We start from the raw sequence: 12,536 nt of genomic DNA, 5'->3' as shown, positions 1-12,536 counted from the left end.
CATTGTTTTCAGAATTTTGTTAAGAATATTGAAAATGATTTTTACAAAACAGAAGAACAATGTAATAACTTCAAAAAAAAATAATTTTAGCCAATTCTGATGCTGTAAATACAAGATGGGTTTACATATTTCTTTCTTCTTTCCTAGTTTGAAAAGGAAAGACAGCATGACATACGTTCCTTCTTTTCCCCCAAATCCTCCTCTGAGAAGAAACGCAAAATATTTTCAGGTAGTAAATCATTAAATATTGATCCAGAATCTTTTGAAGTCACAAAAGAAGAGGATGCAGAGAAGAGCAGTGAAAACCTGGATTCTACAAGACTAAGCGACGCGGATACAATTTGTCATGAAAGTACGTCTGAACGTGAAGCTAAAAGAGCAAGAAGCATAAGTGGATCTACTCCAGTCAGCTCCAGTAAGAAAAAGAAAAAATCTTTAACTGGAAAAAAGTCCACTTTGTTTACAGAAAAAAATGCTGAAGTCCTTCCTTGTGGCTCAAACACTTCAACCAAAAGCACAGCTTTAAATAAAGTCTGGCACTGTAGTGCTTGCACTTACAGCAATAACGAATTGCTTCCTTACTGTGAAATGTGCAGTTGCCCTCAGAACAGTAATGGTAAGTGACCCATGCTGTAGAGAAAGTATGCATTCTTCATTCCAGTTGTGATTAGTTTCAGAAAATAAAGTATTTTTAAATATATGAATATACACAGTTACAGGCAAACTGCGAAGAATATCTCTATGTGAACAGATAGATACCTGTTAAGTGATCTTTCTTAATTTTGCTTTTCCTGAGGATTTTTTGTGTTATTCTAATTTGAAACAAATAGAGACTTCAGCTGAAAGTTAACAAGATACAGATAGAGTGAGCAAGAATATACATTTCGTTTTCTTTGCAGCAAATGTATCTTTTCTCTGCAAAGGTTTATGGTTATTCTGAATCCAATTAAATAGTATGGTTTTTCACTGCTTGTCAAAACTAAATGATGTAGCATAGATGTTTTTATTAACTTGGGTATTGTATAGTTATCATGGGAGCCATTGCCTTGAAAATATAGCATTTCTCACTCCAACAGATCAGAATAAATATCTTTTATTAAATTTATTTATGCTATCTGGGAACTTATTAAAACATATTTATAAATCTATCCCCATATTTGCAATTTAAATTGCAAAGAAAAGAGTAAGTTTCTTTTTCTTTTTTTCTTTTCTTTAAGTCTCTCTGGTTGATTAAGTAAGGACAACTTCTGAATTTCTTAAGTATAGGTCAATGCCTGGAAAACTACTTCATGTGTTTAAGGTGTACAATAAGTGTATATAATAGATATTTATTTAACCACATTATTGCATGTATGTTGACATAAAGCTGGGTGCATGAAATTGCTTAAGTGGAATACCGTGGTCCATGTGTTTATTCTCCTAATATCAAAGTTAGCTTTTTTTATATAAGTGGTTGCACCATGATGATATTAGAGAATAAAATGCAATTTCTTTGCATTTCAGTTGCATAGTTTTGTGTCCATATACGTATTGAGTAGCTCTGTCTGTTTATATGGGTAGTATAAGTGATCACTTTTCTTCATCTATAGCTGAGAGAAATCCCACTAGCCAGACTGAAGAAAGCATGTCAGAAGACTCTGAAAGAAATGAACAGAGTGCAGCATGGGATGCTGAAGACAAAGGAGAAGATTTGGGGGAAACAGTGACCCAGCAATCTGTTGAAATAAGTGAACAAGAAGCTGTTAAAATTGAAAGTAAAAAAGGTGAAAAGAATTGTGGAGAAGGTAAAGTGGGACTGCTGTGAAAGAAAGATGATCATATCCTGTCTATGAAACTGTCTTAACCGCCTCTGGCAAGAAACAGAACTTTTAAATGAAAACCTTTCAAATGTGTATTTGAAAGAAAGAAGTACATAGACTAGCACATGACTTTTCATTTCAGTCTGGGATGTTTTACTGAATTCTGATGTCTAAACCTACCCTTTTCAAACAACGCCAGAGGAAATACAGGGGCTTTGGTTGACATAGGAACTATGTCAAACTAGCGAGTGTGAACCTTAAGTTACAACACAGAGATTTATTGAAACTTATGATGGTGTTTACTTGCGTTCAGGACAGCCACAGATAAGAGATGATGGGTTGTTCAGGAGAACAGAAAATACAGAGATATCTTAATAGCTTGTAGCTTGAGTTGTGTGTATCTTGTTATGTTGTTCTGGAATTAGATATAGAATCCTAGTGTGGTATATATTCTTGTGAAGTTTGTGTCACAATTTCTGAAAATTGGGAGGGGGTGGGGAAGAAAAGATAAAAAAGATTGACAGTGTTCATATGAAAATGTTTGTATGCATACCAAATTGGGAAATTTCATAACTCCTTAAAAGACAGGTATAATATTGTTTTTAATGTCTGAGTGGAGAAAATGAAGAAAACTTCTTAATTTCAAAATTGTTTTTCTCTTTATAGGAGATTTAGATCAATCAGACACGTTTCTAGTATATGATGGGCTTATGTTCTGTGCAAGCAGGAACACTGATAGAATTCACCTCTATACAAAGGTAAACCTGAAACGAGCATGCTTTTTATCATTTTTAAATTCCAAAGTACAACGTCCTACGAAATATTTATGTATAATTTCATTTGTTATGCTTTATATAAAAAACAGTATTTTTGTATTAACTGAAATGTACAAAAATTAAGTAGTTTATTATTCTAGTTCTTTTTCTCTGTGGAACTAAGTAATAATTCTCTAGGTATATAACTTCTAACACTTCTCCTCGCTTATCTTCATAAGATGCTAATACACTAGATGTATGCTCAGATTACCTGTTAGAAATGCAAGTGATGTTTAAGATTCCTGTTTTTATTATAGTATCTTACCACAACCTTGAATCACTGGAATGGTAAATTATTCTCCTTTTTGCAGCTAGTGTGCTATTCCAAAATATTTGTAGACTTATAGTAATCAGTGAATCCCACCAGACTAAATAAGTAAATAAAATATTGCCACCACATTTTCACAAGTAGGCATTGGTGCTGTGTATAAGTAATTTCTTGAATAAAACACATTATCATTAATCCAGTGGTCATAGTAGGACAGAAACTAGCAGGTGGTAATTTTCCAGGTCATCTTTCACAGAGAAGACAGGACTTGCTGATCACTTCTTTTAAGGGCTGGAAGCCTTCACTTAGAAGGTTTCTTCACTGCTACTGAATGTGTCAGTGTATTTAGGTACAAGTGTAAAGCATCATGAATAGCTGAGGGCAAGTCTTTGAGGCAGTACATTTTTATTAGACGAGCTGGTAGAGCTGGAAAAAACAGTCAAAAAAAAGCGTTGTCTTGTATCTGAAAATTTGTTCGATATGCATAAAGTGTATTCTGCTTCCTAGCTTTGCACGTTTTACTCTAAGACAAAAACGCGTTTTGGATGGTATTGGTCAACTGTTTTGTCTTGGCTTGAGTCAGTACTTTGTTATGCTATATATTGCACAAAATCTTTCTACTGAACCATAATACGCTGGGGAAATCTGCTTTAATTCCTTCTTTCAAATTTTTGTGAATCATCAGTAAGTTCCTGGGTCATGTGAGTGCTCTGGGGACAACTTGTTCCTGAAAAACTAGGTAGAGTAGAACTTGCTCATATGTAAAAAAAAAAAAAAAAAAAAAAAAAAAAGAATAAAATCTGAATGAAGGATGACATTCTTCATTCCATAATTATTAATTTCACTTGAAAATTCAGTCAAGAGAATTATAATTTCAGTTTATTACTTTAAGGCAGATTTTTTGTCTCTGAACTATTTGCAAAGAATTGGTTTTGAATGTAATTTTCATCCTGTTTACTTTTGGATATATTAATGTGAGTAATGTTTCTTGCATCTCCAGTGTTATCATGCATGTGTGGTTTATCATTTGTTCCTGGAAAAGTCTTACCTTGAGGGTCTAAATTTAGTTGGAAGAGGAGGATAATCCAGTTGAAACAGATCATTTTTTCTAGATTGTACTACATTTCATCTGTAAACAAAACTGTTTGCTTGTGTAGGATGGTGAACCACTGAATCATAATTTCATTCCGTTGGACATACAGCTGGATAACTGGGAGGATTTGCCAGAGACCTTCCAGCATAAACAAAATCGTTCATTGGTAAGTAGAAATTCTACTGGCACAGTAATATAATGTTTAATATGGAGTGCTTGGACTTTTTTTTTTTTTTTAAATAAATGCAGATCACTTCCAGGCCTTGGGATCTAGGCACAGTTTCATCAATGCAAGCAGATGTTATAAATGTTGATGTGAATATTAATTATGCAGTCTGTTCCTCTGGCAGATTATCATACCTCCTGTTAACATTTCTGTAGATGGAATCAACCAGGCATCATTTAGTTTCTCGTTTACAGAATTAGTAACTTACATTCGTAAGTCAACAAAATAGCATTTTAAAGGTTATGAATTATGTATGGTGCGTGATGAATACGAATGTGCTAGATTGTATCAGAGCTGCAGTTCTGAGCAGGCCTCTTCTCTCACTTCATCCTTTGGTCTTCTAACAATGTTCAACACCATGTAGGGCATAACTCCACTGCGATATGCATCTTCAGTTATTTTAGCAATAATGGTCACATTCATAATGGTGTTTGAGGACATGAACGCTGTTAAACCAAGAACTAAAAGTAATGAAATCCAGAATTTAAATTGGATGCGCAGTGTTACCTTGTAGATTAAAATATCCGCGTTAGTAACTGCTCCCATGTTTCTGTTATGTCCTGCAGTTTCATTGACTTCTTTCTTGCTGCTCTGACTTCGAAGTAAGACTGATCAGTACGCTTTTACATTTGCCATGAAAAAAAATATTTTAAAGAGAAAAAGAAAATTATCAACGTGACATGGTCTTGAAGAATGTGGCTGGATGAAGCTGAAATCACAATTAAATCTGTACTGCACAATGTATTTATTCTTACCACAGTCCACGTTCAGAAACACTGTGATACTGCCTACTATAGATTGTTGTGAGTCAGCAAGTAGTGGAATGGAAAAACATAACTGGTTCCTGTCACTGCTGGCTCATATTGTTGTCACTGGGGGTCATATTGTTACTCCCACTTATTTCCTGCTGGAGAGGTGGTGGCGGGATGAAACCATTTTTCCCCTACACACATCCTAAAGAAAGCAGCCATGTTGTAAATTCTAAATTCCTGTGTAGGAACATTTTTTCTACTTGCCTCCTCACAGTTAATCCATTAATCATCCCATTTTTATCAGTTTACAGCTTCAAAATTTTATGTGGTTTCCTGGCCTGTAAAAATCCATTAGGTTCACTACCAGAAATGATTAAGTCCCTCAGAGCAGCTTTATTTTATTATACTTTCAAATTCTAAATGCAAAATAAGGAAAGGTGATCAATACTATGCTATATTCTCCATTTCCTTTCTGAAATATAGTGTTAAGCAGTTCATCAGTTTTTCTGTAGGATCCTACAGTTGTATCAGTTGGAGATTGCTGTGAAAGAAGTTAAATTCCTCAGAATTATTGTGCTTTGAATATTTTGATGCTAAAGCATATCTCTACCTTCACAGATCATTGTAATGCCACAGAGAAGAGAACAGTGGAATTGCAGTAGAAACAGATGCCTAATTCTGAGATAATTTGGTGATCTCATACCACTAATAGCAAATTTAATCTAATAATTTTTATTATATATGTGAGTTTTTCTGACACTGTTACTGTAAAAGAATACAGTAACCTCAGAGCAAGTACCTCTATGATTCTGTTGAAATTCCACAGCTTAAACAGTTGTACACCAACTGTTAACCTGGTGTTAAGCATGTATCAGAAGGTTAGAGGAAAGAAGAAAGGTGGTGTGTAAACCAAACGATAAATGCAGTTCAAGTAACTGGAGCAAACTTTCCTTTTCTGAGCAGCCTAGTGCAAAAGGAACGGGGCTGCTGTAAGAAGAAAACTTCTGCCCATCTGTTTTTCCCATCAGCAGTTTTGCTTACACAAGCAGGGTTATTTCAGGCTTTATCATGAAACCATTCTCCTATCACTGTAGCTCAGATTAATAAAGTCAATTTCTGACCTTATTTTCTACCTCTGAAGCACCATACCTATCGGAACAAAGCCATAGTAGACAATGCCGAAGCTGTCTCAGCTCTTCAGCGGGCGAGAACAGGGGGCTGCAGCTTGTATGAAAGCTGACTTGAAGGGACCATCTCTGATTGTACTAGCTTTTTTCCATCAAGTTTTGAATATATTAATTCCTGGCACCCTTTCTCTGTAATTAAGTATTTCCATTTGATGCCTGTCATGCTGCTGACAATAGCATTCTCCACCAGATACTAAGGTTTGTGAAAGAATGGAGTCACCTCACAGCAATGAAACAGAAAATTGTCAGAAAAAGTGGTCAGATATTTTGTAGTCCTATTCATGTTGCAGAGGAGTTGTCTAAAAAGCAGTCAGTGGCCGGCAGCACAAAAAGGTACGTATTTTTTTTCCAGCTTATTTATTGCTGCATGAAGCTCAGTGTGTTTAATCTAACTTTCAGAGGAGAGATGCTGGGACTGTAAACCCACTGTTCAATGACTGTCTCATAGTGACAGGAGTAGGCCACTGAGCACGTCAGTAAATCTGTTGGAAGGGAAGCGTCTGCTTCCCTGTCCCTCAGTGTGTCACATTCAGCAGCTGTTCTGGCTTTCTGCTTTGCGTCTTTAAACATCTGGAGCTTGCCAGAAGTTGTTGAGGAAAAATCGTGACCTTTAGGGACTCAAAAGCAAGGTAAAAAAAGTCTTGTTGCATTTCCCACTTTGAAGCAGTAATAAATCATTAGTTGCCATCAATGCTACAGTCCTTTAATTATAATTCACAGCCTAGCCCAAACCTTTCTCATACTCAGTTTTTCTTCAAGTAATTCTGTTCCCTGTGGGTGACATTTCTCAAAATTACTGTTTTCCTCACTGGCTGGTATTGAAAAATGATAGCGTTTAATCCTTGTTAAAATCTGAATTTACCTTTTTCCACTTTCTGTCCTTTTTCTGATGCATTGTCTTCCCCAGTACACATTTGCAGCTTACCTGCTGTTATCGCTCTTCACAAAACTTCTCATTTGTACAGGTTTACCTTACCTTACTCACCAAGGTGCCTCTGCCTGTTTATGCCTCTCAGTCCCTACTGTTAAATTCTCCAGGGTGAGAATTTATATTTTATATGTATGTTTTTGATGGAGGTAAGCATTCAAGTAAGAGAACAGTTTTTTTTTTAATTCCAGTAATATTTCTTAACCTGATGTCTGATTGTTTCCTTCCATAAAATATAAGATCTAACTGTGAACTGTGTTAGAAAATCTACTCTAACCTACGCTGGTGTCCTGAGGTGGCATGTAGGGTTTGGCATTTGTACAACACAGAGAGGTGTATTTATGAGAAGTTGTCCGAACAGTCATTCTGTGAAGAATGATCAGAGTGAAGGGATTTTAAGATAGTTTTACTTAAGAGCAGTGGTGTTTTGTATATTTTCACATGAAAATAAACTGATTTCTAAGATAAATAACTGGGCAAGAATCCTCCAGAGCTTTTAAAGCCTCCTGTATCACCTAGAATATCAGTTAACAGTTCTCCAAACTGAAACAAAATAGCTTTCAGATTTCACTGTCAACCAATATCAGATTGCTTTCACCTTTTAATTGTTTTATGCCAAATAACTTATGTTTGCTGAATGGAGTTGAACCTGGTTTTAGGAGAAGCTATCTTTAGGTAATATGGAAGTCGTATGGAGAAGTATGTTTTCCCAAACTGTTCTAGTCCAGGATATAAGGTATGTTTTAAGACAATATGCAGCACCAATCATGCTGCAGCCGAGTGTGAATGTTCTTTGAGAGAGATTGTTCTCGTTGTAGTGTATTGACAGAATTTTGAATTATTTTAGGTATGTGACCAAGGAGGATGTGGCAGCAGCCTCACTTAGCAAAGCTAGCAGCAGCGGGGGCAGTGTTCGCCTCATCTCTAAAGAAAATAAGGTTTGTCTGAAGAATGAAGGTGCTTCTACTGAACAGTCAGGCCACTCCACAAAGTAAGTTTACTGCAGTAAAATGATTAAGCTTTTCTTCATAGACTTTCTTTTTAAAGTAGCAAAGTTGTTATGAGTGTTTACCTTGCTGAGCTATAGTATTTAAGTAGGAAATTTGCTGAAATTGGTAATGAGGCATTAACAATTTAGCTTATATGTATATCTGTTGTCTGCTGGTATAGCTACTAATTAACTCAGTGACAAAATGAAACAAGAAAATAGTTACACTGTTTGGTTAAGGAAATAAGAGCTTTAGCTCAGGTTAGCTTGTACAGTCAACCTGAAATTAGGTAGCAAATTTTCTTCTATTCTGCTTCATAATTTAGAATAAGGCAGAAAATATGAAAATTTTGGACAGAAAATGCCCTCTGTTCTCAGACAGTTCTTGCCTCAAGGTAAACTTTATTTAGGAAATTGATAGGTAGCTGTGAAAGTGGCAGAGAGAAACCAGGATGTTTTCCTTTGACTTCTGCCAAAAAGGGGGCATATACATTTATGTGTATACATGCCTGAAAGAAACCACTTTTTCTTTATAAACACAGCATTATTTTAGCTAGTATGATGTGCAGCTACCAACCTGAGTAAGATGATTTTCCAATTGAAATTTGTATTTTTGAGCTTAAAAGATATCTAATGGAAATACGCAATGCATATCCAGAGCGACTTTTTACTGGGGCAGGTAATGATTGGACAAGGGGAAATGGTTTTAAACTAAAAGAGGTTTAGATTAGATGTTAGGAGGAAATTCTTCACTCAGAGGGTTGGAACTAGATTGGCTTTAAGGTTCCTTCTAACCCAAACCATTCTGATTTTACGACAAAATGACTTAGATAATTGTGTTGTTGAATACCTGCTTTACTAATAACTGTACTTTGTTCTCTGTAAACAGGTTGCTTTTAGAGAACGGAAAAGGTTTTTCAGCTCTTCATCCAGATGAGGCTGAAGCTGAAGGCTCTCCCCTACCCAAAGGCTATTTGCAAGCCTTGGACAGTGAAGGGAACCCGCTTTGTCTCAGCTGTCAGCAGCCCACGACTCAGCTTGACCAAAGCTGCCAGGCCCGTGCCTGGGACATGCGGTTCTGCTCTCTTGCTTGCCAGGAGGACTTCTTGATTCGTTCCAGTCAGAGCTACCTCAGGGCTAAGGTGTTTGAAATTGAACACGGTGTTTGCCAGTTCTGTCATCAGAATGCCCATGAGCTTTATCTGAACATCAGAGATGCGCCTAAGACTGAGCGTAAGAAACTCCTGGAGAGCTCTTGGATGTCTCACCTTCCACTTGGGCAGGTATTAATATTGCTTTTTGAACACTCAGAGTTAATCTGTGTAGTCCTGGAGTAGATAGTGCAGAGAAATCTAAAAGGTTATTCTTACAGGCTTGAGGTACAAGGTAACCCAGCACCAACAATGGAGTAAGAAAAATCTGAAAAAAAAAAAAGCCAAAAAAACCCACACACATAGACTAAACACAAGCAAAACCAAACACTCAAAACCTCAGTGCCTTTGAAGACATAAACACATCTAAAAGGGACAGGCATCATCAATTAGGGATGTAATTCCTAATTACAGGAATTCTGATTCCCTAGGGATATCAATATTGCAGCTGATTTTACTTGAGATGCATTTTGTTAACAAACTATATGGTTGTGGACAGAATTAAGGAATAGATGTAATCAGTAGTATGAGGTTACTCCTACTCTCCAGAATGTTTAGTAGGAGCTTAACAAAAGCCAGTTGGCACAGTTCCCCTCAATATTGCCTCAAAATGCATTAAAAACTACTGCTGTTCTTCCCTGGCTGTGATTGCTTCTTTATTGATGGGAGGCAATGGAGCAGGGAGAGAGAACATTCCTACACAAGGCAGTATTTTGGTTTCTGATTACCATTTTTCTCTGCTGTGAAGCTGAAATTCTGCTTCAGAAGTTACTGGTTCTAGATTTTAAAATAAATTCTGCTTACACCCATATAAACTTGCAAAAGAACAAAAACCATTTACCATTACTGGCCATATGCATGAGATCAGCTTAATGTTGCTTTGTGGCTTTTGAAAATACAAGTTAATGAAAATCTAAAACATGAGAAGTCTGGTGGAGAGCGGGTTTCTTACAATCTTTTTAATATCAGCAGTTGATACTGATAAAATGACATTGAAGATAATTTACCGTACCAGTCAAGAAAACTGAACCTTTCCTTCTGTTTTTTCCTTGATCTGCTGTCATGTGCTTCAGCGTGCTGCAGACTGGGTAAAACTAGGCCAATTAAAATTACAGCTCTTTGCCTGTCTGCTGGGAAAAACAGAAAATTTATAACACTTTCATTCTCTTGATAAAGACTATGAATAGTTACTTTCCTGAATTATTTTCTTGTTGTTACTGTTTATTGCAGTTGAATGAAATTATAACAAATCCCACAGAAGGTCACTTCTGGCAGGTGGATCACATCAAGCCTGTCTATAGTGGAGGAGGACAGTGCTCCCTGGAAAACCTTCAAACTCTGTGCACGATCTGCCACAGAGAGGTCAGTACGGTACAGTCAGAAATCATTGTCCTACTGTGCGGAAACGTAATGTGCATCGGGGCATTATGCCTGTGTGCCGGTATTCACCAGCCCACAGCTACTCTGGGCTAACAGACCCCCCACGGGTAAGGGAGTAACTGGCAGCAGAACCTGACTGGCTCAGAGCAGGGCTTAGAGCCAGAGCCCCCTCGGGGTGAAACCTCCCTGTGTCCTATAGGAGCGCCCCAGTAGCACTGCCCTGGTGATCTCCAGGGAGTAGATTTCATAGTACTGCCTCTCCAGGCAGTAGACTTTCACTAGGGCCCTGCTGAGCCCTCTTGTCGCCAGCTGAACCCCCCCGTGCCCTCAGCCCCTCCGTTCCCATACGGTCATGGCTCTTCCTGACTATCCTCAATATCCCCTCCCCGTCCGTGGGAGGTGTTGGGCTGTTGCTGGGCTGAAAAGCTGCACAACCAAATAAGAAATGCATCGTCTGAGGACAGCTGCCTATTGATAGCTTCTCTCCTCATTTGACCTATCCTGGTAAGTACTTGGAACATAACTTGTAGCAAATTACAGGTTTGCTCTGGCAGGAGAAACTAAAACTGTCTTATAGGTAATTGAGATCATAGTATTATATTTACAGTAAAAATCAGTTATTGCTTTGTGTGTCTCATGAGGAAGAGACAATGCCCAAGTTGTTATAAATGAGAAGAAAAGCTACTAGTAAGAAACAAACAAACAAAAAAAACTTTAATCAGAAATACTTCATTATTACTCATTTAGTTTGTACTCAGTAATGGAAGCTTTATGTTGTCTTGTCTGAGGCATGGCACGGCTCCTCAGCCTGTAGGAAGGCGCCAGAGAGAATGCAAGTCAGTAGCATTAGTGTTATGATACAACAGGTTACTCACCTTAATAAATACTTGCATTTTATTATGTTGTCTGCTGCAATTTAGATTGAAGTCTAACTATGCAGTAATGCTTTCCTGCTAGGTGCCAAGTAACAATAACAGTATTTTCTGACCAGACCTACCTTTCTCTTTCACAGAGAACTGCAAGACAGGCTAAGGAAAGAAGTCAGATGAAGAGACGGTCCTTAGCTACAAAGTATGGCTGTGATATCACAAAGTTTTTTGTGAAGATGTAAAATAGTAAATATATTCAGTTACATTATAAGTCAGGACTTAGTACCATTACATAGTTTTCCTTGTGCACATATTTAAAAAAAGATGTCTATCAGGGTGGTGGTAGAGAGAAGAAAATATGTAACAAAGACCCAAAATATTGTAACATTGATTTTCAGAGATGAGCGCATCCAAGATACTCAATCATGGTTATATTTTTGTGACCCCCCTCTGTTTCAAGCTGAATTGCTGTGTCCAACCGTAATGCAATGTTGTTGCTGTATTATTTTCATGAGTGTGTTTACACCTACAGGAATTGGAGAAAGTGCTGTTGGAACTTGTGTTCGTCTTGGAGTTCAACTTTTACGGAGCTTTATGGACTACAGCTCTATCTTAGTTTAAGTTCTTTGTTCACGTAATCAAAATTACTGGAAAAAATATAGCCTCAGATCTCGGTTGTGAGAGTGCAAGCCATCTGTTTCTTTTAAAACTGTCTCATACCTATACAGTAAGTTAGTTAATAGCAGCCTTGCAAATGTTGTAATCAGCTATGACAGACATAGTGGTAGCACTGGACCTGACTTAAAAGATTTGGGCACTTAATGTCTCTTGAAATCTATTTTTATTTAAAACAGCTAGTATTTAAAACTTACGCATGATAAAGGTAGTATCTATTGTTCCTATCTTAGCCAGGGTAATTTCTGGGAAATGCTGCTTTAACAAGAGTGTAGGTATAATGGTTATTTTGCACTGTTCAGTTCACTTTCTCTACAGCTCCTTCAAATAAATCAATGTTTTTTTTTATGTTTTTGTGCCTCTCCCCTGCGCCCCTTGTATGCTGTCAGGGCAATAGTAACGCAT

General features: G+C 37.2%; 1 protein-coding gene across 6 annotated transcripts in view; it reads left to right on the top strand.

Moving 5' to 3' along the window:
• ZRANB3 (zinc finger RANBP2-type containing 3) overlaps positions 1-12,477 on the top strand; it is a 50,006-nt gene extending 37,529 nt beyond the window's left edge. For all 6 annotated transcript variants that reach the window (XM_040561558.1, XM_040561561.1, XM_040561557.1 and 3 more), the window contains 9 exons: positions 148-616; positions 1,590-1,784; positions 2,466-2,557; positions 4,040-4,141; positions 6,331-6,473; positions 7,916-8,059; positions 8,946-9,339; positions 10,438-10,569; positions 11,600-12,477. In XM_040561558.1, the coding sequence (XP_040417492.1) occupies positions 148-616; positions 1,590-1,784; positions 2,466-2,557; positions 4,040-4,141; positions 6,331-6,473; positions 7,916-8,059; positions 8,946-9,339; positions 10,438-10,569; positions 11,600-11,698 (1,770 nt within the window). In that variant the 3' untranslated portion in view covers positions 11,699-12,477. The remainder of the gene's footprint in view (positions 1-147; positions 617-1,589; positions 1,785-2,465; positions 2,558-4,039; positions 4,142-6,330; positions 6,474-7,915; positions 8,060-8,945; positions 9,340-10,437; positions 10,570-11,599) is intronic.
• The last annotated feature ends 59 nt before the right edge of the window (positions 12,478-12,536 follow it).

This window comes from Cygnus olor, chromosome 6 (assembly GCF_009769625.2).
Source record: "Cygnus olor isolate bCygOlo1 chromosome 6, bCygOlo1.pri.v2, whole genome shotgun sequence".
Lineage (NCBI taxonomy): Eukaryota > Metazoa > Chordata > Aves > Anseriformes > Anatidae > Cygnus > Cygnus olor.
The sequence above is the reverse complement of the archived record's forward strand: the minus strand, read 5'-3'. Positions and strand labels throughout refer to the sequence as shown.